Source organism: Periophthalmus magnuspinnatus, chromosome 22 (genome assembly GCF_009829125.3).
Source record: "Periophthalmus magnuspinnatus isolate fPerMag1 chromosome 22, fPerMag1.2.pri, whole genome shotgun sequence".
Taxonomy (NCBI): Eukaryota; Metazoa; Chordata; class Actinopteri; order Gobiiformes; family Gobiidae; genus Periophthalmus; species Periophthalmus magnuspinnatus.
Genome location: NC_047147.1, coordinates 6,232,212 through 6,255,682, shown reverse-complemented (window position 1 = coordinate 6,255,682; position 23,471 = coordinate 6,232,212). Strand labels below are relative to the sequence as shown.

Here is a 23,471-nt window from a genome sequence, read left to right as displayed (position 1 = left end):
AAGTACTTTTGACAAACGTATTCAACAGTTTGCACAAATCCAACTTTTTATTTTAAATGATATAGTTCACAACATCATCTTATTCCTGTAGACCAGGAGTGTCAAACTCATTTTCACAAAGGGCCACATCAACAAAATGGTCGCTCTCAAAGGACCAGATGTAACTAACTGTAAGATAAATGTCACTAAATGTAACCAAATTTAATATAAAATAAATGCAACTACTTTTGAATCTTGTTAATTAACCTTTTCTATATTTATCACTTATTCAAGTTACAAATATTGCATAGGGATTTGCATAGATATGAAAAAATGTCTGTTAAACTATGTATCTAATGATAAACTGACATATTAAACCAGTCACACCTTTTAATTTAATTTGTCGCGGGCCACATAAAATGACATGGCGGGCCGCATTTGGCCCACGGGCCTTGAGTTTGACACATGCGCTGTAGATCGATGTTGTAACGGTTTTTCTTTAATGCTTATGGATAAAACTGTTGTTTGTTGTTTATTTGATTCTCTCTTCTATTCTACTAATCAAAAGTTAAATACTAGTACTCTTAAAAGCAACCAGTTAATAATGAGTAAACTTCAGTATAAACCTGTGTGTGTACTGTATGTAGTTCTTGGAAACACACTAACTGTTTATGAAGATGCTATTATTAGCCACTGCTGTGCTTGTGTGTGTGTGTGTGTGTGTGTGTGTGGTTGTGTGTGTGTGTGTGAGGTGGTCAGGAGGAGGAGGCGGGGTTGCCATGGTTTCACGTTGTCATAGCGCTCACTCACCTCCGTTCTCTTTGGCCACGCCCTTCGCCGGCACGCCTGTCTCCAGCTCCTCGATCTCCTGCTCCAGCCTGCACCACAACAATCACACAGCAATCACACAACAACGCAACACACACAGCACAACACACGGGAAATATAAAAAGTCAGGTCACGCTGTCGGTTAAAAATAGCACATCTGTAAAAATAGACACGGGATGAAACGGGTTGAAATGTGCAACTCAGATCGACGAGAATAAGGCAGAAGGTGGAGCATTTTTAGGGTCTTTTAGTCGATTAATCGGTTGGTAGCGCCTTAATCGACCAAAATTTGTATTAATTTATTAACGTTTTATTTAGATTATAATGAATCATATGGAACAACAGCAAAAAAGAGAAGTTAGTGAGTGATTTTGCACAGTAATTATTGTCGTTTATACGTAAAAATGCAGATTAAACTCATGATTTGCACGTTTTATCTGTCTTTATATAAATACACCGGTTCCTAGTGTTTTCTTCTGTATAAATAGTTGTTTTTGCGTGCAGGTGTAGTCCCGTTTTAGTCTAACATCTTTACACCAAATGAGCATATACTTAAACAAACAGTTGGATGTATTTATTCTTAAATCGTCATGAGTTGTTTTACAAACGCAGGTGGTACTACAGAGTGATGAACTACTCAAAATGTAACTGATAATTTAAGTCATTTAAAGAGCAAACTGGAGAATTCTGGATGTCTAACACAGAAGAAGTCATACACATATGAAAGAAATATTACCCACAAAAAGCAGAAACGTCACTTTGGACTATAATTTGGAAGTACTGTATTTTCTGGAGTATAAGTCGTACTTTTTTTCATAGTTTGTCCGGGGGTGTGACTTATACTGTGATTTATATGTGAAGTATATGGTTGTTGTTTTTTTCATTATTATGCATTTTTTGGCTGGTGCGACTTATACTCCAGAAAGTACGGCAGTAGTAATTTTTCTTCATTTAAAACTTTTTCCCACCTCTACTGGAGACATGAACACTCAAGATATTGTCATAGTTTCATAGACGGTACAAAGAAGTGGACTAAGGGTCAAATGAAGCTCCTCGAAGCTAGAGCAGTTATAGCGGCCAATTTGGAGCCAAGTTCTATATTAAGAATTTCGACAGCGAGTATCATAGCAACCAAAGAGCCAATCCGGAGCGAGGCTGTTGAAGGTAACGTCCCTTCCTGTCTGCACCACTGGTTTAACAGGGAGAGGCCGCTTAGCAACGCTGTCAATCAAACCTGTTGCTAATGCTAACGGGAGCGACCTTCGGGAAAAAAGGCGCCTGATTTGTCTGTTATTAATGTTCATATCTTGAGTTACAAACACAAGAGCGAAATAAAAACACCAGGATCACATAAAGCGGGTTAATACAAACATTTTAAGACCGAAATGACGAGCATTTACGGAGAGAACGGCGACAGTTTTTCAATAGAAAGTGAATAGAAGCCAGAATCAATGGAGCCGGAAGCGCACCAATGCTGAATTCCTATTTGGAGCGCAGCGGCTAGCACGTTAGCTGTGTCCATTTAAAGATATATATACAGTCTACGGGTTGTACTGTCTATTCAAGCGTGCCCATGCATCCATTGTAGGGAGTATTATAGCCTTGGATGATGTATAGGCCAGAAAACAAGGACTGAGTGGGAGGTGTCGTTGGTACAATAGTGCAATTTCCTCATCCGTCACACTGTTGTTTTAGTCACAATGGGAAACTGAGCAATAAAACACGGAATTCTGGGATAAAGCAGTAAGTAAATAAGCTTCATGCCCAATTGTAAACATATAAGCAGATATATATTTTTAGCGGGGTATTTCTAATTTACATGAACACAGTTGTATAGTGACCTGAGGATGACTTGCTCCAGAAGTTTGGTCTTGACTTCGTCCTCCTGCAGACGGCGTTTGGTCTCCTCTTCCTCGGGCGCTCCATCTAACAACCAGCGCTCCCTCAGGGCTTTGGACTACGACATAAAACACATGGACACTGTATAAGCCTCCAGCGCAAAAAAGTAATGATACGATACATCAGATGACAAGGGAGGGTCAGATAAGGAAATACCTCGAAACAGACTACCCAGGAAGTTGTGAGGAGTAGTGCAAACATCATGTCAAAACGTTGTAAAGAGCTCATATTTTAAAGCTGCTTAAAGTATGATTTTTGCGTTAGCCAATGTTATTTTCTCATACAGGCTTGAGCAATACTAGTACGAATAAAGTAGTATGCTGCAGTAAAAGTACTATATTACACAAAACTGACTGTTAAAATGCTGTTACCTTCTCAAAAACAGACCTGGAGTTGTGTTTTGTTTCATTCACACGTTTGAGTAACTCTTTATTATTAGTCTGACTACATGTCCAAAGCTCAAAACGCTCTGTTCCACCTTGTGATGTCATCATGTGGTAGTTTTCAAGTTAACATCTAACGTCTTTTATCTTTTGTTTTGTAGATTCCAGGGCTGTAATTCCAGGGCTGAAATCTTCCAAATGATTCTAGTGAAGGTGTGTGGAGTTTAAAAACACACTGGAGCGCTTCCCGTATTACCACATGATGACATCACAAGGTGGAACAGAGCGTTTTGAGCAGACTAAATATGCAGGGTTTGTGTGTTAAACATGTGTGAATAAAACAAAACACAACGCCAGGTCTGTTTTTGATGAGGAAACATTACAACATAGATCAGAAAATAGCGTAATATGGCCCTAGAGCAGGCATGTCCAAACTGTGGCCCGGGGGCTAAATACGGCCCTCAGACCAATTTTTCTCGGCCCTCAAGCTTCCGAGTGAACTGGCCCATATTACCTTAAACACTGCTTTTTACTGTACCTTTCTGAAAATCTACTTTAACAAGCCCATATCGAATATTTAATGTGTCCCACTGAGGATGTAAACACGAATAAAGGTCTAGTGGCTCAGTTTAACTTATAATAACACAGATTTGAAGTATTCACCGTTTTGGCGATCAGTCTATGGCCCAAACAATCGTCCTCAGCTTTGTTTGTGCTTTGTTTTGACATCCCTGATCTAGAGGAAAGATTGGTTCAACATTTTTTATTTTTCTTTAACATTCTGGTAAAAACACTAGCTGTGTTAAACATGAAATATGGAACATTTCTGGTAAACGTCCGCCACTTGCTTGTCTCCATGAATGTGTTATCACAAAATGTTCCACAGCACGGTATTAAACATATCTTGGTCCATGGACGCAAGCACCTCTGGGCAAGTACAGGTTAGATCCAAGGAGAGGCGAGCCAGCGAAGAGTAAGCAAACAGCAATAACAGCAATATAAGCACTTGTATCTAACTAATGCTAACAGTTGTTTTTAATGTACTTTATGAATAATCTTGATTTGACGCAAGACGGTAAAGTTTTAAGTCAAACTGTGGAACATTTAAGACAAAGCGATATCATCTCCATGGAGACAAGTAGGCGATCAAACGGTAAAAATGGTTTTATACAGCGCTTTTCCACATTCAAAGCACTTTACAACAACAAACGCAGTCGTACACCAGAGTACACAAACACTGGGGTAAACGTGGGTTAAGTGTCTTGCCCAAGGACACAACAGCAGTCATTTTTGGGGGCTGGAATTGCACCCGTGAACCAGCTCTCAAAAAAGTTCCATAGTACAAGCTAAACCGAGTCATCGTCTGAAAGAAACTCATTTTAATCTCAAACTAGACGCTTTTGTTCAGTATTGAATAATGAGCGTATGTTTCAGGTGTAATAAAATGGTCATCCCAGTGATAAAAATGAATTTTCTAAAACATGATCCATGGTGAGTTATAATCGGAATAAACTTTAACTGAATTCGTCCCCGTGGTGTGATGCTCTATTTCAGTTTGTACCTCGAGGCTTGTAAGTTTTGCGTAGGTGTAGAGCGATAAATGGAGCTCTATTGGACAGGCTTTTTAATTATATTTTCTTCATTAAGACAAGATGATTCAGTTTTCCCCTGAAGCACAGACTGAAGCACAGACTGAAGCACAGACTGAAGCACTGACTGAAGCACTGACTGAAGCACTGACTGAAGCACTGACTGAAGCACTGACTGAAGCACAGACTGATCATCTACTGAAGCTTTAGAATTAAAAACTAAGACAAATTCACAGGACAAACTTAATATTTATTGAAAAAAATGACTGCACCTGCAACTTTTCATATTCATTTCACAAGTTGGTCTCTCACCACTGTTACCAATTTGAAAATAATTGAATCACTGTTTAAAAAATCTCTTAAAGTTTTTGACCAAAAACCTAATTAATTTCATGTATGTAATATTTTAAATAAGTACTTTTTTTTTTTTTTTTGTGTGCAAATTTTATAAACTTTAAGTATGTATGTTTCATTTACAAATGGACTAGCCCCACCCCCCATGTCTGTCTTTTTCAAACCCAAGACTTCAAGTGGTCTGAAAACCAGGGCCTCATCCAGAGGAGACTGTGAGGTCCCCCACAGAAGAACTGCCTTTGGACAGAACACTCTCTCTGTGAGGTCCCCCACAGAAGAACCGCCTTTGGACAGAACACTCTTTCTGTGAGGGCCACTAACATCTAGAACAGTCGTCCTCTGCATATAAAGGAGATCGGCTTTAAAACACAACTGAAACTATGGCTGAAAACAAACCAATCATGTGACCACTAGACGTTTGTTTGTGCTGCTTGTGTTGCATGTTGTATTTTTTATGTATTTTCCTGCCTGGGGACTACGGATGAAAACTAGCTTTGTAGCTAAAATTCGGTATATTTACATCTGTTCTATAGTGATGTTCATTAATGTGCATTGTCCCTATCAAATAAATAAATAAATAAATAAATAAATATGGAAACAAACTTTAGTTAAGCTTAAACACAACTTAAGTTTGATTTTACAAACATGAGACATTTAATTTGAAATGAAAAACACATCAGTAGTATTCATTTCTTATTTAAATAAATCAAATAAATTATGTTTCTCTCTGTAGCCTTTCAAGTTCTTGTTTAAAATAAATATTTTTTTCATAAGCCAAAAAAAATAAAATAAAATAAAAAAAATATATATATATATATATATATATATATATATATATATATATATATATATATATATAAATAAAATAAAAAATAAATACTAATAATACTACTAATAATAAAGTAATGTTTAAAGTAAATGTTTTTTTCACAAGCCAAAAATAAATAAATAAATAAAATCATATACAAAACTATATTCAAGCTCAATTTACTACACTTTGATTTACACTGACGTACTAGCAAAGCATTCTGGGATTTGTAGTATTAGTGGTGCATGTACATTTGATATGATCTCACAGGCCAAATATAATTGCACCGTGGGCCAGTTTGACATATGTGCTTTAGATGAAGTCATTTCGTCTCATTTATAGGTAAATTATGTAACTTTAGCGGAGTGTTCGCCACCTGCTTGTCTCCATGGAGAAGTTATTGCACTGCTGAGATTGTTCCGCAGTGTTGCATTAAACACATAAAGGAGACAAGATGGTGACGTTACAATGCCAAATTACTGGTCAGATCTATGGAGAAGTGGCCCTGCTGACAGTCAGAATGCAACAACAAACGTAATTAATAAATGCAAGATATGTATGCTTAATATTGTACTATTGGAACATTCCAGGCAAAACTATATTTCTGTGAAGACAAGTAGAAATGTCACACAGTGCGCCTTTAAACCAGAATGAGCCTGTGTGTGTTTGAGAGGAGCAGAGTGGACGTTCGGCAGGTCACTGAGCTCCAGGCACCAGTCTGTCTGAACTAATGTAGGAAATTAGACACTTGATTAAACACTGACCTGAAGACTGAATATACGACTGATGGAGTAAAGTAGAGCAGTAGTAGCTGTAGCTGTTGTAGTAGTATTGGTGTATAGTGGTAGTGGTGGTGGCAGTAGTAGTAGTAGTAGTAGTAGTAGTAGTGGTAGTAGTAGTAGTAGTAGTAGTAGTAGTAGTAGTGGTAGTGGTAGTAGTGGTAATAGTAGGAGTGTATAGCGGTGGTAGTGGTGGCAGTAGTAGTAATAGCAGTAGCAGTAGCAGTGGCAGTAGCAGTGGCAGTAGTAGTAGTAGTAGTAGTAGTAGTAGTAGTGGTAGTAGTAGTAGTAGTAGTAGTAGTAGTAGTAGTAGCAGTAGTTATAGTAGCTGTAGTAGTAGTAGCAGAAGCAATAGTAGCAGTAGCAATAGTAGCAGTGGTAGTAGTAGTAGGTGAAATAGAAGTACCAGTAGCAGTAGCAGTAGTAGTAGTAGTAGTAGTAGCAGCAGCAGTAGTAGTAGTAGAAGTACCAGTAGCAGTAGCAGCAGTTATAGTAGCAGTAGTAGAAGTAGCAGTAGCAGTAGTAGTAGTAGTAGTAGTAGCAGCAGTAGTAGTAGTAGTAGAAGTAGAAGTACCAGTAGCAGTAGCAGCAGTTATAGTAGCAGTAGTAGAAGTAGCAGTAGTAGTAGTAGTAGCAGCAGCATATTTAGAACATAACAAAGTATATAAGTGACTGTGCCCTTCTCATTGCTAAATTAAAAGCAGAAATGACACAGGAGTAACACCCTGAACTACACTGAACTACACTGAACTACACTGAACTACACAGAACTACACTGAACTGAACTACACTGATGTGTCTGTGACTCTGACTCTTCCTCTGCAGATGGTCCCTCCTCTTCCTCAGCTCTTGTTCTTAGTGATTATCAAAACACATAGTTGTCATGCTCAGAGGTAAATATAACAGTGTGTGTGTAGTGTGTGTGTAGTGTGTGTGTAGTGTGTGTGTAGTGTGCACTTGCAGCTGTTGGACCGTGCAGTCGTACAGATCTGAGCTTATGGAAAAGTCCAGTCTGTTTAACAGGATTGGATCAAAAAGGAAGAAAATGTAAGAAAAAAAAAAAACTTGATACAAATTCCACAGCAGTGATGCAACTCCAGCAAAAGTCCCCAGTTTCTTGCTCAAACCTCCAGCCCCTCCTCCTCCTCCTGCAGCCCCTCCCACATCACACGGGTCATGAACTTGTACATGTCTTTTTTTTTTTATTGTTTTAGAAAATTATCTGTAAATGTTGCAAATCTCCTTTTTTAGATCTTCATTTCTGCTGTGTTCAGTCAGATGTTTAGGCAGCAACGTCTTTGTGTTCTCGTTTTGATATTAACTGCAAATAAATTAACAAATTAAAGGACTAATATGTACCTTTTCCGGTGGTGTGCTGCTATCTTTTTGTTTCCATGGAGATGTTATAACGTAGCCGCGAATGTTCCGCAATATGTTTTTTCAACTGCACATGTTAAATCGCTAAAGAAAAATGTGTTTTCTTCTGTATGCAAACTCGCCTCTCCACAGCTCTCACATGTAATTTGGCCTGATTTTGGGTGTCACCTGCTGTTTCCATGGAGATAGACATGTTTGATGCCAGTAGCAGTAACAGTAGTAGCAGCAGTAGTAGTAGCAGTAGAAGCTGTAGTAGCATTAGTGGTAGCGATGTTAGTAGTAGCAGTAGTAGTAGTAGAGGTAGCAGGTGTAGTAGTATTACTGTATAGTGGTGGTAGTAGTGGTAGTAGTAATAGTAGTAGCAGGAGCAAGTGTAGTAGTATTAGTGTATGGTGTTAGTAGTAGCCATAGTAGTAGCAGTAGTACTAGAAGTTGCAGTAGTATTAGTGTATAGTGGTGGTGGTAGTAGTAATAGTAGTGGTTGTTGTTTGTTGCCTGTTTCCATGGAGATAGACATGTTTAATGCCAGTAGCTGTAACAGTAGTAGTAGCAGCAGCAGCAGTAGTAGTATCGATAGCAGTAGAAGCTGTAGTAGTGTTAGTGTATAGTGGTGGTAGAAGTAGTATTAGTAATAGCAGTAGCACTAGAGGTTGTAGTAGTATTAGTGTTAGCAGTAGTAGTAGTAGTAGAGGTAGCAGGTGTAGTAGTACTAGTGTATAGTAGTAGTAGTAGTAGTAATAGTAGTTGTTGTTTGTTGCTTGTTTTGAGATGGAGAAGGACATGTTTAATCCCAGTCACAGTAAAGTAGTAGTAGCAGTAGCAGTAGCAGTAGAAGTTGTAGTAGTATTAGTGTAAAGTGGTGGTAGCGGTGTTAGTAGTAGCAGTATCAGTAGAGGTAGCAGGTGTAGTAATACTAGTATACAGTGGTGGTAACAGTAGTTGTAGTAATAGTAGTAATAGTAGTAGCAGTAGCAGTAGAAGTTGTAGTACTATTAGTGTATACTGGTAGTAGTAGTAGAAACAGTAGTAGTTGCTGTTGTTTGTTGCTCGTTTCCATGGCGACAGACAAGTTTAATGCCATACAGTGGGACATTCCAGACAAAGCAATCACAATCACATCTTCACGGGGAGCAGAAAAGTTACACAGTGCACCTTTAGGCAAGTACAGATGATACATTTTTAATTTTAATTCATATTTTGTTCCACTCTGCTGTAAAACTAAATCCATTCATGCTTTTGTTCGAGTAAATCCAGTTTTGATCTGTTTCATTTTTCTCGGTGGTAGTTCCAGACACCCAGCCCCACGTGTAACTCTACACCTCCACCCCAGGCACACGCACTCACATGGGCATAGAAACTCTCCTCCTCCTCCTCCTTCCTTCTCCTCCTCCTCCTCCTCCTTCTCCTCCTCCTCCTCCTCCTCTCCTGTCCCACCACACCCTACTACAACCCTGACATCACTCTACGCACACACAGAGGGACAGAGCGAGAAAGACAAGTAGAAGCAGAGGGGCGGGAGTGTGAGAGAAAAACACACAGAGAAGAGAAAGAGCGGGAGTGACAAAGGGAGTGGGAGACAGAGAGAGACATGAGGTTGTAAAGGGCTGGAGTCACGCCGTAGATCCATTGTTCCTTTGGTTTTAAAGTGGCTAACGTCAGACAAAGGGAGGAACTGGGACACACTCGCGCAGTCAAATGGCCCGAGCAGCTGTGAGAGTCAAAATGAAGTAATCCGAAACCAGCGGCTCACTCTGGGAAAAGTGTGTTTTGGAATTTAGATAAAGATGTAACAGCGGCAGATTGTAAAACACAATACAGGCATGTTCTAGATGTAACGGGATAAGAAAGACGCAGTTTTGACAACACCCTGAGCGCTAAATCAGTCAAAAAGAACTAAACTAACAACCTAATTCTTCACAGCTTTGGCTTGGTTGAGAATGTTACACAGTACGGCATTAAACGTATGGAGAAAAGCGATGAAAGCGAGTCAGTTCTGTGGAGAAGCGACGCGTGCTCACTGTAAAAACGCGCAAATGTACTGCTTTTTGACATACATTTACGCAAAAAAAAGCAGCTATAATTGAATAAATGCAATAAACAGACAGCTTTAAATGCCATACTGTGGAATGTTCCCGCAGGCGACAGACTCAGCACCAGTAAAGTGACATAGTGAAGCTTTTTGATTGAGTCTGAGGTCTTTTTGGGTAAGTTTTTTTCTTTCACTGTGGTAATTCTGGTGTAGTTATTGGTAATATTAAAATTATACAATGTCAACATAGTAAAAAAAAAAGCTGCTGTTCTATCTCTGTACCACTAGAAGGAGCTACAAACTACAATAACACAATCAATTCAATGTGAAATCTACATACAGACATAAAAACACAAACATGATTCATCCCGTCAGTCATCCCATCACAGTCAGGATGTACGGAACGTTTGGATTGGGAAAAGTTGCGTTGACTCTGCACTATATACACTGTTTGTACTGTACGGAATGTGACAAAGTAAAAGCAGTAAAGTACTGTACATAACTACAAATTTTAGGTATCTGCAATTTACTTAAGTACATTTTAACATGGACACTTTTTACTTTTACTTCGCTACATTTGAGAGCAGTATGTGTACTTTCTACTCACTTTCTGCCACTACATTTTTGAACAGAACTGAAAAGTAAAAGTATTTTTTAAAAGGCTTCAAGAGGTTTATTTTTAACAAATAAAGTTTTGAGTAAATACAAATGTACAAATAAAACCAGCTAGAAAAAAATAAAACAAAACAAAACCATTTATTCAATGGTTTCTACTGAACCTCAATCTCTACGTATAATACTTTTACTTTTTATTCTTTAAGTACATTTTTAAACCTATCTATACTTTTACTTAAGTCAATTTTTTTCCTGATACTTTTACTTGTACTTCGCTACATTTGAGAGCAGTATCTGTACTTTCTACCACTACATTTTTGAACAGGACTGAAAAGGCGTGAGGGGGTTTATTTTTTATCAATGTCAAAATTTGAGCAAACACAAATAAATAAACGACAAATAAACAATTAAAAGCAGCTAGAAAAAAAACAATCGATTCATTTTTTTTTCTTACTGAACAAACTTCAAAATCACTGCATTTGACGCTTTATAAGAAATCAAAATTTACACATAATACTTTTACTTTTTACTCTTTAAGAACATTTTAAAACCTATACTTTAATACTTTTAGTGAAGTTGATTTTTCATGTGATACTTTAACTTTTACATGTGTTTTTTTTGGTCATTATCTGTACATTTACTTAACAAAACTGAGCACTTCTACTGTTTCTGTACTAGTTGTTTTTCATTATAAAAACAGCCTCACTCTAAATATTCTAGCTCTTACATAATTCTAACTGCCAGGCCTCTTGTCAGAACAAACGTCTTGTTGTATATTACTGTAAAAACATGACCTCATCCTTCTGCTAAATGTACGAGGCTTTACCTGCACGTGATTGGTCCGGTTTTATGGTGGAACCTTTTAAAAGACGGTATGTGTAATTTGGGTTTTTATAGCAATTTTTTCCCGTTGAACAGCGAAACCTGTTTGCAGATTCTTGCTGTGGTTTGCAGAGTGGCTAATGCCTGTGTAGTTTGCAGTCGCACTTCCCCTGTACGTGTGAGCGAGGGCCCGGCGGTGGTGGGGTGCGGTGGTCTCAGAGGCGTTTCCTGTCCTGCTGGGAGTGGGACAAAAATCTGTTTCCTCTGCCTAAGCCCTCCGCATTGTCTGGGTTTGTCTGTGGCCTTTTATGGGGCAACACAAATGAAAGAGCGTGTGCATGTTTGAGGTACACAATGACCCAAAATAGAAGTATCGAGGATCACATCAAAGTTACACTGAGGTCACAGAATTACTACGACTACTGTTACTGTTCCTCTGCGCCTAAAAACATGCAAATAAATGGGTTTTGGAATGATATTTAAAAAAAAAATAAAATAATAATAATAATAATAAAACAATGAAAGAAAATATACATATAATAATAAAAAAGGATAATAAAAAATATAATAAAAAATTAATAAAACAATGAAAATAAAAAATATATAATAAAAATATAAAAAAAAATAAAACAATGAAAAATATACAAAAATATATAATTAAAAAATACTAAAAAATTAAATAAAACAATGAAAATAAAAACATATATATAATAAAAACAAAACAATTAAGTAAAACAATGAAAAAATATATATAATAAAAACAAAAAATAAATACATAAAAAATGAAAATAAATATATAATAAAAAAATTAAAAATTATATATATAATAAAAAACTATAAAAAAATTAATAAAACAATGAAAATAAAAAAATAAGTAGAATAAAAAAAAAACTACCAAAAAAATTAATAAAACAATGAAAATAAAATATATAGATATAATAAAAACTACAATAAAAAAAAAAAAAAAAAAAAAAAAAAAAAACAAACAACAACTTGCAATTAGTTTGAAGTCTTGACCTGTCATCTGTACTTTCTACCAGATTTTTTAACTGGACTAAAAGTAAAAGTATTTCTTTATTATCGTTTGGGATCTGCTGAAAACACTGAGAGATTTATTTTGATCAAATCTGAAATCTTGACCTTGGCCTGACCCCGTCCTTCCACTTTGTTAGTTGACATTGTTATATTGTAAAGTAGCAAACATAAATAAACTAATTGTGAAACACTCAGCAAAGGGGAAAGCTAAAAAAAAAAATCAACATTCCAACTTGGGACGTCCTCAAAAAGCGACTAAAAACAAAATAAGCAAAAATGACGACTCTCTCACTGTACACCGTGTCCTCGTGATATTACAGCCGCCTCTTTACACCTCGGCCTCAGTGTCAGCCTCACGGGTCACACAGTCTTTTGTTCTTATCTGCGTCCTCCTCTGTTGTCCTGCACTAAAATAGCTTTGATAGCACTGACACATTTGCTAACAAAAGACTGTGGCAATGATACTACAGCGTGCATGTGAGCGTGCATGTGAGCGTGCATGTGAGCGTGTGTGTGTGGGTATGCGTCACACTGTGGGGACCAAATCTGTACACACACACAGACCTGCCTCTATGATGGGGAAAAATCAGGTCCCCTTCATATAAAATCCTTTATTATTAGATCAACAACATGGTTTAAAGTTCAGATATGGGTTCAAATCGGTTAAATATGTGCTAACTTTTCTGGGTCCGCTACCTGTTTATTTCCATGGAGATGTTAGTATCGTATTTTCTGGAGTATAAGTCGCACTGGAGTATAAGTCGTACCGAAGTATAAATCGCATCGGAGTATAAGTCGTACCGGAGTATAAGTCGTACCGGAGTATAAGTCACATCGGAGTATAAGTCACACTATAAATTGCATCAGAGTATAAGTTGCACGGGAGTATAAGTCGTATCAGAGTATAAGTCGCATCGGAGTATAATTCGTACCTGCGTATAAGTTGTACCAGAGTATAAGTCGCATCGGAGAATAAAATGCACGGGAGTGTAAGTTGCACGGGAGTATTAGTTGCATCAGAGTATAAGTCGCATCAGAATATAAGTCGTGCCTGAGTATAAATCGTACCAGAGTATAAGTCGCATCGGAGTATAAGTCGTGCCTGAGTATAAATCGTACCTGAGTATAAGTCGTGCCTGAGTATAAGTCATACCAGAGTATAAGTCGCATCGGAGTATAAATCGTACCTGAGTATAAGTCGTACCTTAGTATAAGCCGCACCGGAGTATAAGTCGCATCGGAGTATAAGTCGTGCCTGAGTATAAGTCGTGCCTGAGTATAAGTCGTGCCTGAGTATAAATTGTACCTGAGTATAAGTCGTACCTGAGTATAAGTCGTGCCTGCGTATAAGTCGTGCCTGAGTATAAGTCGTACTGAAGTAAAAGTCGCACCAGCCAAAAAATGCATAATAATGAAGAGATAAAAAAAAACATATATTTCACATATAAATCACATTTGAGTATAAGTCGCACCCCCGGCCAAAAAAAGTGCGACTCATAGTTCGGACAATACAGTACTTTGTAATTCACTTATTTATGTATTTATTATCTCCATGGAGACAAGCAGGTGGTGAAGGTTTCAGGTTAGGTTTTAGGTTAATGTCACAGTCGTAGTGATTAAGTAGTGGTAAAGGTCAGGATCAGTGTCCAGGAAATGAATGAAAGTCAATGTAAAGTCCTCAACATGCATGGAAACCTGACGTGTGTGTGTGTGTGTGTTTGCGTGTGTGTTTGTGCGTGCGTGTGTGTGTGCATGTGTAGGAGAGGCCGTTATCTCCTGTTCTGGACGTGGCGTGACAGCAGCAGTGAGGGAGTATCTCTACGTGGGACTGTTGGCTCTCAGGTCCGTGTGGGATTGTAACACTTTGAAGGTTTTTGTTCCAGGAATCGCAAACCAGAAATACTATAGTCTGAGAATGTTAGCGGTGCAGGTTAGGGAGGGAGAAGAGCAAGAATTTGTAATATAAATAGGGTCAAAGGTCAATGGATTGTTTTTGTCAGAGATGCAAGGGCAAGCTGTAATAACAAGTAGCGCTATAATTACGTAATGTGAAGTCAGGGCCGGTTTGTTTAAGTGATAACTCAGCGGTATCAGTATTGGATTTATGATTATGACGCCAAACGTTAGGACCTACCGCGCTGTGGTACAGTGGGTGAGTGACAGGGGGCGGTGTTTTCCAACTCTTTAAAACCTCCACTGAGTCTAAATATCAGATGGAAAGGGAGTCGTCAAATCACTGAAATCAATACAAACCGATATCGACTGTTCGCCTCAGAGACTGTCACATTTGTCGTGTCCTGACCTTATCTATTGATTTGTGTCGTTAAGTGTAATATTATATAGAATTAGGACTGACTCATGTATTGCAAAAATATTGATATCGCAATATTGGCTGATGCAATAATCGATATCGCAAGAAAATAAATATATATCGCAACAACACAATGTTTTTTGAAAGTAAAATGCACAAAAAGACAGATTTTATTCATGATTTTTCTTACTTGGGTCAGACTTGGTTTAGTCTCAGTTAAGTCTTTTTTTTAAATTTTGACAGAGTTTGACTTGTGAATGTCCCTAAAACTAGGCTATATTCAAATATTGCAAAAATATTGATATCGCAATATTGGCTGATGCAACAATCGATATTGCAAGAAAATAACTATATATACCGTAAATTTCGGACTACAGAGCGCACCTTGATATAAGCCGCACCAGCTAAATTTGAAGAGAAAATCAATTTTGTACATATATAAGCCGCACCTGAATAAAAGCCGCAGGTTTTCATATTGTAACATGAGACATTTACACAGAAAGACGGTGCACCGACACGCTTTTTTTTAAACTGTGCCTGAAAATTGGCACCAACACGACAACAACACGGGATGAACACATCTGCAGGTTTAGAAAATAAAGCTGCACCAACACGGAAAATCTGCTTTTATTTCCTCTGAAAACTTTTGTCGTCTTTTTACATTGACCAAGTTGGATTCATTGATGTCGAGCTTACGTGCAGTGGCTCTATTTCAGGGGTCGGCAACTCGCGGCTCCGGAGCCGTATGCGCCTCTTTCCGCCTCATACTGCGGCTCTGCGTGGCTTGGGAACTAACACAGACACAGCTCACAGTCCTGCGTAAAGAGCCCTGATTTTCAGACGTTGTGCGCACAGGGGTCAGGAGCAACTTTGGCCCGTCCCTAATGACACACTAATAAGCTCGTCCGTAGATGTATCATGAAAATCCTGCTGGAAATCGCCACAGAAATCTATTTGATGTAGTAGCAAGTATATTATCTGCTCTTGTCTCCGCGGTGACGTATCACGTATAACACATCAGACACGACGCACAAAAGTAGAGCCACAAGCGAGTGAAAATGAGCCAAAACAAAAGTCTTTGGAGATCTTTTTAACAAAGGGGAAAAGGACAACTGAGGAGCCAGAAGAAGAGACTACGACCTCCAAGAAAAAGAAAGATAAATTTAACAGACAATGCCTACTTAAAATCTGGGTTTGTCGCTACAGGTGACTCACGCACAGTCCGCTCTGCGTAACATACGGGAAAAGCAAATAAGGCAATGAAACCTTCAAAACTGCTTTGGCACATGGAGAATAAGCACCTGGGATTAAACGATACGCTACGAGTTTTTTTGTTGTTGTTTTTTTAAAGAAACTGCGGAGTAGAGTAGACATAATCACATAATCAGCGCGATGCATGATGCAGCGGTTTGGTGAGTTGTATTTTTTTAATGCACTTAAGTTGTTTTTGCCATATTTATCTGCCACGTGTAGAAGGCTTGTCCGTGAAAGTAAAACCTACATTATTCCGTTACATTATTGTTATTATACAGTGTTATCTTCATTTTAGATGTCAAAAAGTATTTGCGGCTCCCAGTGTTTTATTTTACGTGGAAAGTGGGTCCAAATGGCTCTTTGCGTGTTAAAGGCCGACCCCTGCTCTGTTTCCTTTCTGAAAAACTGCATCATATCCATTTCATGATGCGCAAAATGATCGTTCAAAATCAAAACTAGTGAATTCTTCAGAGCAGAATCTTTCCCCACGTCTGTCTCACTTTTACGTTTACAGCTAGAGAGCGCCCCCCAGGGTCCGTTATCCAGTAAAATTCCATATATAAGCCGCACTGCTGTAAAAGCCGCAGGGTTCAAAGCGTGGAAAAAAAGTAGCGGCTTATAATCCGAAATTTACGGTGTATATATATATATATATATATATATATACACACACACACACACACACACATATCGCAGCAATACAACATTTATTTAAACAAAAAGGCACAAAAGGCAGATTTTATTCATGATTTTTCTTACTTGGGTCAGTCTCGGTTTAGTTTCTGTTAAGTCTTTTTTTTTTTGACAGAGTTTGACTTTGGCACAGAGAATGTGCCAAAGTCAATACTGACTGATGCAATAGTCAATATTGCAAGAAAACAAATATATATATCGCAGCAACACAATGTTTTCTGAAAGTAAAATGCAGAAAAAGGCAGATTTTATTCATGATACTTGGGTGTGTTGATGTTGGGTGTGTGGCTGATGCAATAATCAATATCGCAAGAAAGTTTTGAAAGTAAAATGCACAAAAAGACAGATTTTAGTTATGATTTTTCTTACTTGGGTCAGTCTTTGGGTCAGAGTTTGACTTAAGAATGTGCCAAAAACTAGGCTATATTCAAATATCGCAAAAATATTGATATTGCAATTATATTTGTTTTATGGCTGATGCAATAAAACAAATGTATATCACAATAACACAATGCATTTTGAAAGTAAAAGACAGATTTTCGTCATGATTTTTCTTACTTGGGTAGTCTTGGTTTAGTCTCTGTTAAGTCTTTTAAAAATTTTGACAGAGTTTGACTTGTGAACGTTCCAAAAAGGAAACGGATTGAAATATCGCAAAAATATTGTTAAACACAGTTACTGAATATCATGTCTTTTACTTCTATAGTGCAGCTCTAGTTCAAATAATGAGGTCATATATAGTGAAACAACACACTCACTAAAAAGCACCATATCAATGTGCTTAAAGTTGACTCTTGTGAGCTTTACGCCGTGTTATAATGCTGTTACCTGCTCAAAAAGTTGTGTTTTGTACATCTCCAAAGCTCAAAACGCTCTGTTCCACCTTGTGATGTCATGAAGTGGTAGTTTCCAGTAGAGATTGGCAGTTCCAGGGCTGAAATCCATCCTCCAAATGATTCTAGTGAAGGTGTATGGAGTTTAAAAACACAGTGGAGCACTTCCTGTATTACCACATGATGACATCACAAGGTGGAACAGAGTGTTTTCAGTTTGAGAGAAGCAGAAATCAGCCTAAATATGCAGGATTTGTGTGTTAAACATGTGTGACTGAAACAAAACACAACTCCAGGTCTGTTTGTGATGAGGAAACACCATTTTAACACAGATGAGACGCTTTAATGACAGTTTTACCTTGAGATGTTGCAGTTGTCGGCGGTCATCATCGAGCTGCCTCCTCTTGTTTTCAATCTCTGTCTGCCTCTTCCGTTTCTCCTGATACACACAATGAGAGGTTATTAGTCGTCTGTCAAATAAATAATGAAATAAATAACGGAAAGATTATATTAACTGATGACACAGGAAAAGACGCTGTGTGGAGTAAATATTTAGTGTGAATAATCGTGTGAATGATGTGCACTTTTTCAATAGTTGATGAAGATGTGAGTCTGGACAACAGTGAGTCTCCCTGGTTTCAAGTGGGTGTGATTGACAGGTGGATTAGCCAATCAGGGACATGTATGGGCTGAAGGGTCTCAGGTCATCTGAGCTTTGACCTGAGATGCCCCCGGACTGAGAGAGAGAGACAGGGAAAAGAGGAGGGGAGAGTAAGACAGAGAGAGGGAGAGAGAGAGAGACAGGGAAAAGAGGAGGGGAGAGTAAGACAGAGAGAGGGAGAGAGAGAGAGAGAGACAGGGAAAAGAGGAGAGGAGACTAAGACAGACAGAGGGAGAGAGAGAGAGAGAGAGACAGGGAAAAGAGGAGGGGAGAGTAAGACAGACAGAGGGAGGGAGAGAGAAAAGAGCAGGGAGAGTAAGACAGAGACTGGGAGATAGAGAGAGAGGGAGAGTAAGATAGAGAGGGAGAGTAAAACAGAGAGACAGAGAGTAAGACAGAGAAAGAGAGGGGGGTAAGAGAGAGAGAAAGAGAGAGAGAGAGTGAGAGTAAGACAGAGAGGGAGACAGAGAGAGAGAGAGAGGAGAGAGAGGAGAGTAAGACAGAGACTGAGAGAGAGAGAGAGAGAGAGAGGGAGAGTAAGACAGACAGAGAGTAAGATAGAGAGAGAGACAGGGGGAAAGAGGGGGGGTAAGACAGAGAGGGAGACAGAGAGAGAGAGGAGAGTAAGACAGAGAGAGAGAGGGAGAGAGAAGGGAGAGTAAGACAGAGAGAGAGAGGGAGAGAGAGAAGAGGAGGTAGAGTAAAACAGAGACAGAGAGAGAGAGAGGAGGGAGAGCAAGACAGAGAGAGAATGAGAGAGAGAGAGAGAGAAGAGGAGGGAGAGTAAGACAGAGAGAGAGAGACAGGGAGAAGAGGAGAGAGTAAGACAGAGAGAGACAGGGAGAACAAGAGGGAGAGTAAGTCAGAGAGAGAGAGAGAGACAGGGAGAACAAGAGGGAGAGTAAGACAGAGAGAGAGAAGGAGAGTAAGACAGAGAGAGGGAGAGTAAGACAGAGAGAGAGAGAGAAAGAGTAAGACAGAAAGAGGGAGAGAGAGAGGGAGAGTAAGACAGAGAGAGGGAGAGAGGGGGAGAGAGAGTAAGACAGAGACAGAGAGAGGGGGGGAGTAAGACAGAGAGAGAGAGAGAAGGGGGAGAGTAAGACAGCAAGAGAGAGAGAGAGTGAGACCGAGAGAGAGAGGGAGAGTAAGACAGAGAGAGAGAGAGAGTAAGACAGAGAGAGGGGAGAGTAAGACAGCGAGAGAGAGAGAGAGAGAGAGAGCGTAAGACAGAGAGAGAGTAAGACAGAGAGAGGGAGAGACAGCGAGAGAGGGAGAGTAAGACAGAGAGAGGGAGAGAGAGAGGGAGAGTAAGACAGAGAGAGAGCGCAAGGGAGAGTAAGACGGAGTGAGAGAGAGAGAGAGAGGAGGGGAGTAAGACAGAAACAAAGAGAGAGAGAGAAAGGGAGAGTAAGACAGAGTGAGAGAGAGAGAGGGAGGGTAAGACAGAGACAGAAAGAGAGAGAAGAGGAGGGAGAGTAAGACAGAGAGAGAGACAGGGAGGACAGAAGGGAGAGTAAGACAGAGACAGAGAGAGAGGGAGAGTAAGATAGAGAGAGAGAAGGGGGAGAGTAAGACAGCGAGAGAGAGAGAGAAAGAGAGAGAGCGGGAGAGTAAGACAGAGAGAGAGAGGGGGGAGAGTAAGACAGCGAGAGAGAGAGAGTAAGACAGAGAGAGAGAGAGAGAGGGAGAGTAAGAGAGAGAGAGACAGGGAGAACAAGCAGCCTAAGTGGGAGGAGCTACATGTTCCTCAGTCATATTTTAAAATGAGGTACTGGCCCTTTAAGAGTTACATTTCTATTGTATTTTCATATTAATTAGCTTCTTTCGACAGTCGGAGCTGCTCTGTTGAATGTCATGCGAGTGTAGAGAGGATGTGCAGGCGGAGTGGACGAGATGCAGACGGGATAGAGACACTGAGGGCAGCACCGACAGGACGTCTGACTGATGCTCTAATGGGCCAGAGGAGATGGAGCTAAAAGGTTGAGTCATTAAGATCAGCCAGTCGCATCCTGAAGGGCCTCAAATCATCTGAGCTTTCCCCTGAGATGCCCCCGGACTGAGAGAGAGACAGAGACAAGGGGGAAGGAGAGAGAGTAAGATAGAGACAAGGGGGAAGGAGAGTAAGATAGAGACAGAGAGAGAGACAGACACGGGGGGATGGAGGAGGGAGAGTAAGACAGAGAGACAGGGGGAAGAGGAGGGAGAGTAAGACAGAGACAGAGACATGGTAAGAAAAGGAGGGAGTGTAAGACAGAAAGGGAGACACGGGGAGAACAGGAGGGAGAGTAAAACAAAGACTGAGAGAGAGACACGGGGAAGGAGGAAGGGAGAGTAAGACAGAGAGAGAGAGAAGAGGGGGGAGAGTAAGACAGAGACAGAGAGAGAGAAGAGGGGGGAGAGTAAGACAGAGAGACAGAGGGAAGGAAGGAGAATAAGACAGAGAGAGAGACACAGGGAGAAGAGGAGGGAGAGTAAGACAGAGAGAGAGAGACAGGGGGAAGAGGAGGGAGAGTAAGATAGAAAGAGAGACAGGGGTAAGGAGGGAGAGTAAGACAGAGACAGAGAGAAGAGGAGGGAGGAGTAAGACAGAGAGAGACAGGGAAAAGAGCAGGGAGAGTAAGACAGAGACAGAAAGAGAGACATGGAGAAGGAGGGCGAGTAAGATAGAGAAAGAGACACAGGGAGAACAGGAGCGAGAGTAAGACAGAGAGAGGGAGAAGAGGAAGGAGAGTAAGACAGAGAGAGAGAGACAGGGGGAAGAGGAGGGAGAGTAAAACAGAGAGAGAGACAGGGAAAAGAGGAAGGAGAGTAAGATAGAGACAGAGAAAGAGAGACAGGAAGAAGAGGAGAGAAAGTAAGGCAGAGAGAGAGAGAGAGAGAGAGTGACTGAGAGAGGGAGGAGGTAGGAGAGAGAGAGAAGAGAGAGGAAGGGGGGAGCGGGGGGGGATAAGAGAGAGAGAGGAGACATGGTGAGAGAGAAAGGGAAAGAGAAAGAGTGTGAGGAAGAGAGACAGAGGGAGAGTGGCGGAAGAGACAGAGAAAGGAAATAGGGGAGAAAGGAAGACAGTGGGGGGGTAAGGAGAGAGACAAACAAATGATGGGAAAGAGAGCAGTGAGAGAGTAAAAAAACACTCACAGCGATGGCCTGGAGTCGCTCCTCTTGGGACACCTCAGCCATCCTAAAAAAACAACAACAAATACGAGATCAGACACATTATCTTTAAAACTCCACAAACTTTCACAGTGAATCTTATAAGAACCTGTTGCTACCGTGCAGCATTTTTCTTTTTCAGTATATGGATCATCGCACATGTACAATCACTTGAATCCCACTTCAACTAACCGGGATTCTCCATGTTTTCTGACAGTTAGAGACAGAATTATGTCTGTTGGCTCAGACCACACAAGGCAGTGTTCACTCCCCTGCACTGTTCTTTCACCACATTTGAGATAATCTGGCTACTACAAACAACACAGGAGATTTGGAGTAGCTCATCTGGCCAAAACAAACACAAAAATACTTGCTTTTTATTGCTACTTCACAGACGCCATATTGATGTTAAACGCACATATTACGCTACTTTCTGATCTAAGTTATAATGTTGTTTCCTCTTCAAAAACAGACCTGGAGTTGTGTTTTGTTTCATTGACATATGATTAACACAAAAACCCTGCATATTTGAGTTCTTCTCTCAAACAGAAAACACTCTGTCCCACCTTGTGATGTCACGTGGTAATACAGGACGTGCTCCACTGTGTTTTTAAACTCCACACGCCTTCACTAGAATCATTTGGATAATTTCAGCCCTGGAATCGCCAATCTGTACTGAAATAAAGGTAAAACGTAGCTGTTAACATGAAAACTAACACTTCATGACATCATAAGGTGGAAAAGAGCATTTAGAGATTTGGAGGTGTGGACAGACTAGAAAATACAGGATAACCAAACATGTGTGGATGAAATAAAACACAACTCTAGGTCTGTTTTTGAGGAGGTAACAGCCTCATATCATGACTTAAAGCTCAAAGAGTTACTTTTGTGTGATACAGTTGTTCCTCACTATATCATGGTTCACCTTTCGCGATCTCGCTGTTTCGTGAATTTACATGCTTTTTTACAGTGTCTGAACGTGCATCGTGTTCAGTCTCCTCTGTGCCGTGTCTCCTGTACAGTACAGAATGTGTTCAGACAAATTTACATAAACGTTGGATCGCAGTGTGACTCTGAAGTGCTGTACGTTTGCAATGTGTTTTCTCCCCGACAAAACCCACAATGTTGATGAACGTTCTGCACTGACAAAGACGCCTACGAAGGTTTGAACTTTGAGAGAGTTTAAACAAGAGAGAAATGTGAGAAAATGTTAATGCCTGTGTGAGAAAAGTGTATAAAGTGTGTGGTGAGGGGTTTTACAGACAAAAACATAGAATAATTGTAAAAAATCAAATTACTTTGCAGATTTGTGGGTTATTTTTACAATGTAACCCCCGCGATAAATGAGGGACCACTGTATAGGACCTTTATCTTGTAATTGATTTCACCGATGGTCAAAAAGCCATGGATTCCTGCTTTAATAATAAATGAGAGTTTAGATAACTTCAAGTACGAAAGAGCAAACATTTGCGGTGAATTATTGCATGGTATGACAAATGACTTTCCTTTTAACAGCAGTTACAGCTTCCTTGGGACTGGGGTTGAAACATCTGTCTGTTAGCAGTAAATCTCTGTCCTTTTTCCTGTCAGAGGGAGTTAGCACAGGCATGCTAATGGGCTAGCTGGGCGCTGCTGGAGATTCCTGTCCTAATAGGTTCCAGACCAGAACTCCAGGATGGACGGTCAAGAGGAAGCAGTGCTCAGAGCCAGAGGGGCAGAAGCTGTGCGTCCTGACAGTGACATGGGACACACTATCACTGTATCGCCATAAAACAATAATAGAGTTTTTAATAGGATCAGATGTGGTTTGTGAAGTGATCCAGGGTATGTGAAGCATCAGCTGGAAGAGAAACGAGCTACTAAGCCTTTAAAAAGCGACTCTAGGCTCCATAAAAAACATTCTCAAAAACTCATGTGAAGTTGCCTAGTAAATCCAGAATGATCTCTTTAAATAATAATATAATATCTTTACTTTTTATTCAGATTGATCAGTCTGGTCCCCATGTCTTCTGTTGCCCGGTCAACTGTGATCGTGCAATCAAATCCATTTTTTTTATGTGGCACATCTGAA

The 23,471-nt window shown here is 39.8% G+C and overlaps 1 protein-coding gene across 1 annotated transcript in view; it reads right to left on the bottom strand.

Annotated features, from left to right (window-relative positions):
• The window catches only part of palm1b (paralemmin 1b), a 51,716-nt gene that overhangs the window by 4,058 nt on the left and 24,187 nt on the right, over positions 1-23,471 (bottom strand). Inside the window, exons 2-5 of the mRNA XM_033988864.2 lie at positions 21,386-21,428; positions 17,947-18,027; positions 2,649-2,764; positions 790-857 (exon numbers count right to left, since the gene is read on the bottom strand). Of these exons, the coding sequence (XP_033844755.1) occupies positions 790-857; positions 2,649-2,764; positions 17,947-18,027; positions 21,386-21,427 (307 nt within the window). The 5' untranslated portion in view covers position 21,428. The remainder of the gene's footprint in view (positions 1-789; positions 858-2,648; positions 2,765-17,946; positions 18,028-21,385; positions 21,429-23,471) is intronic.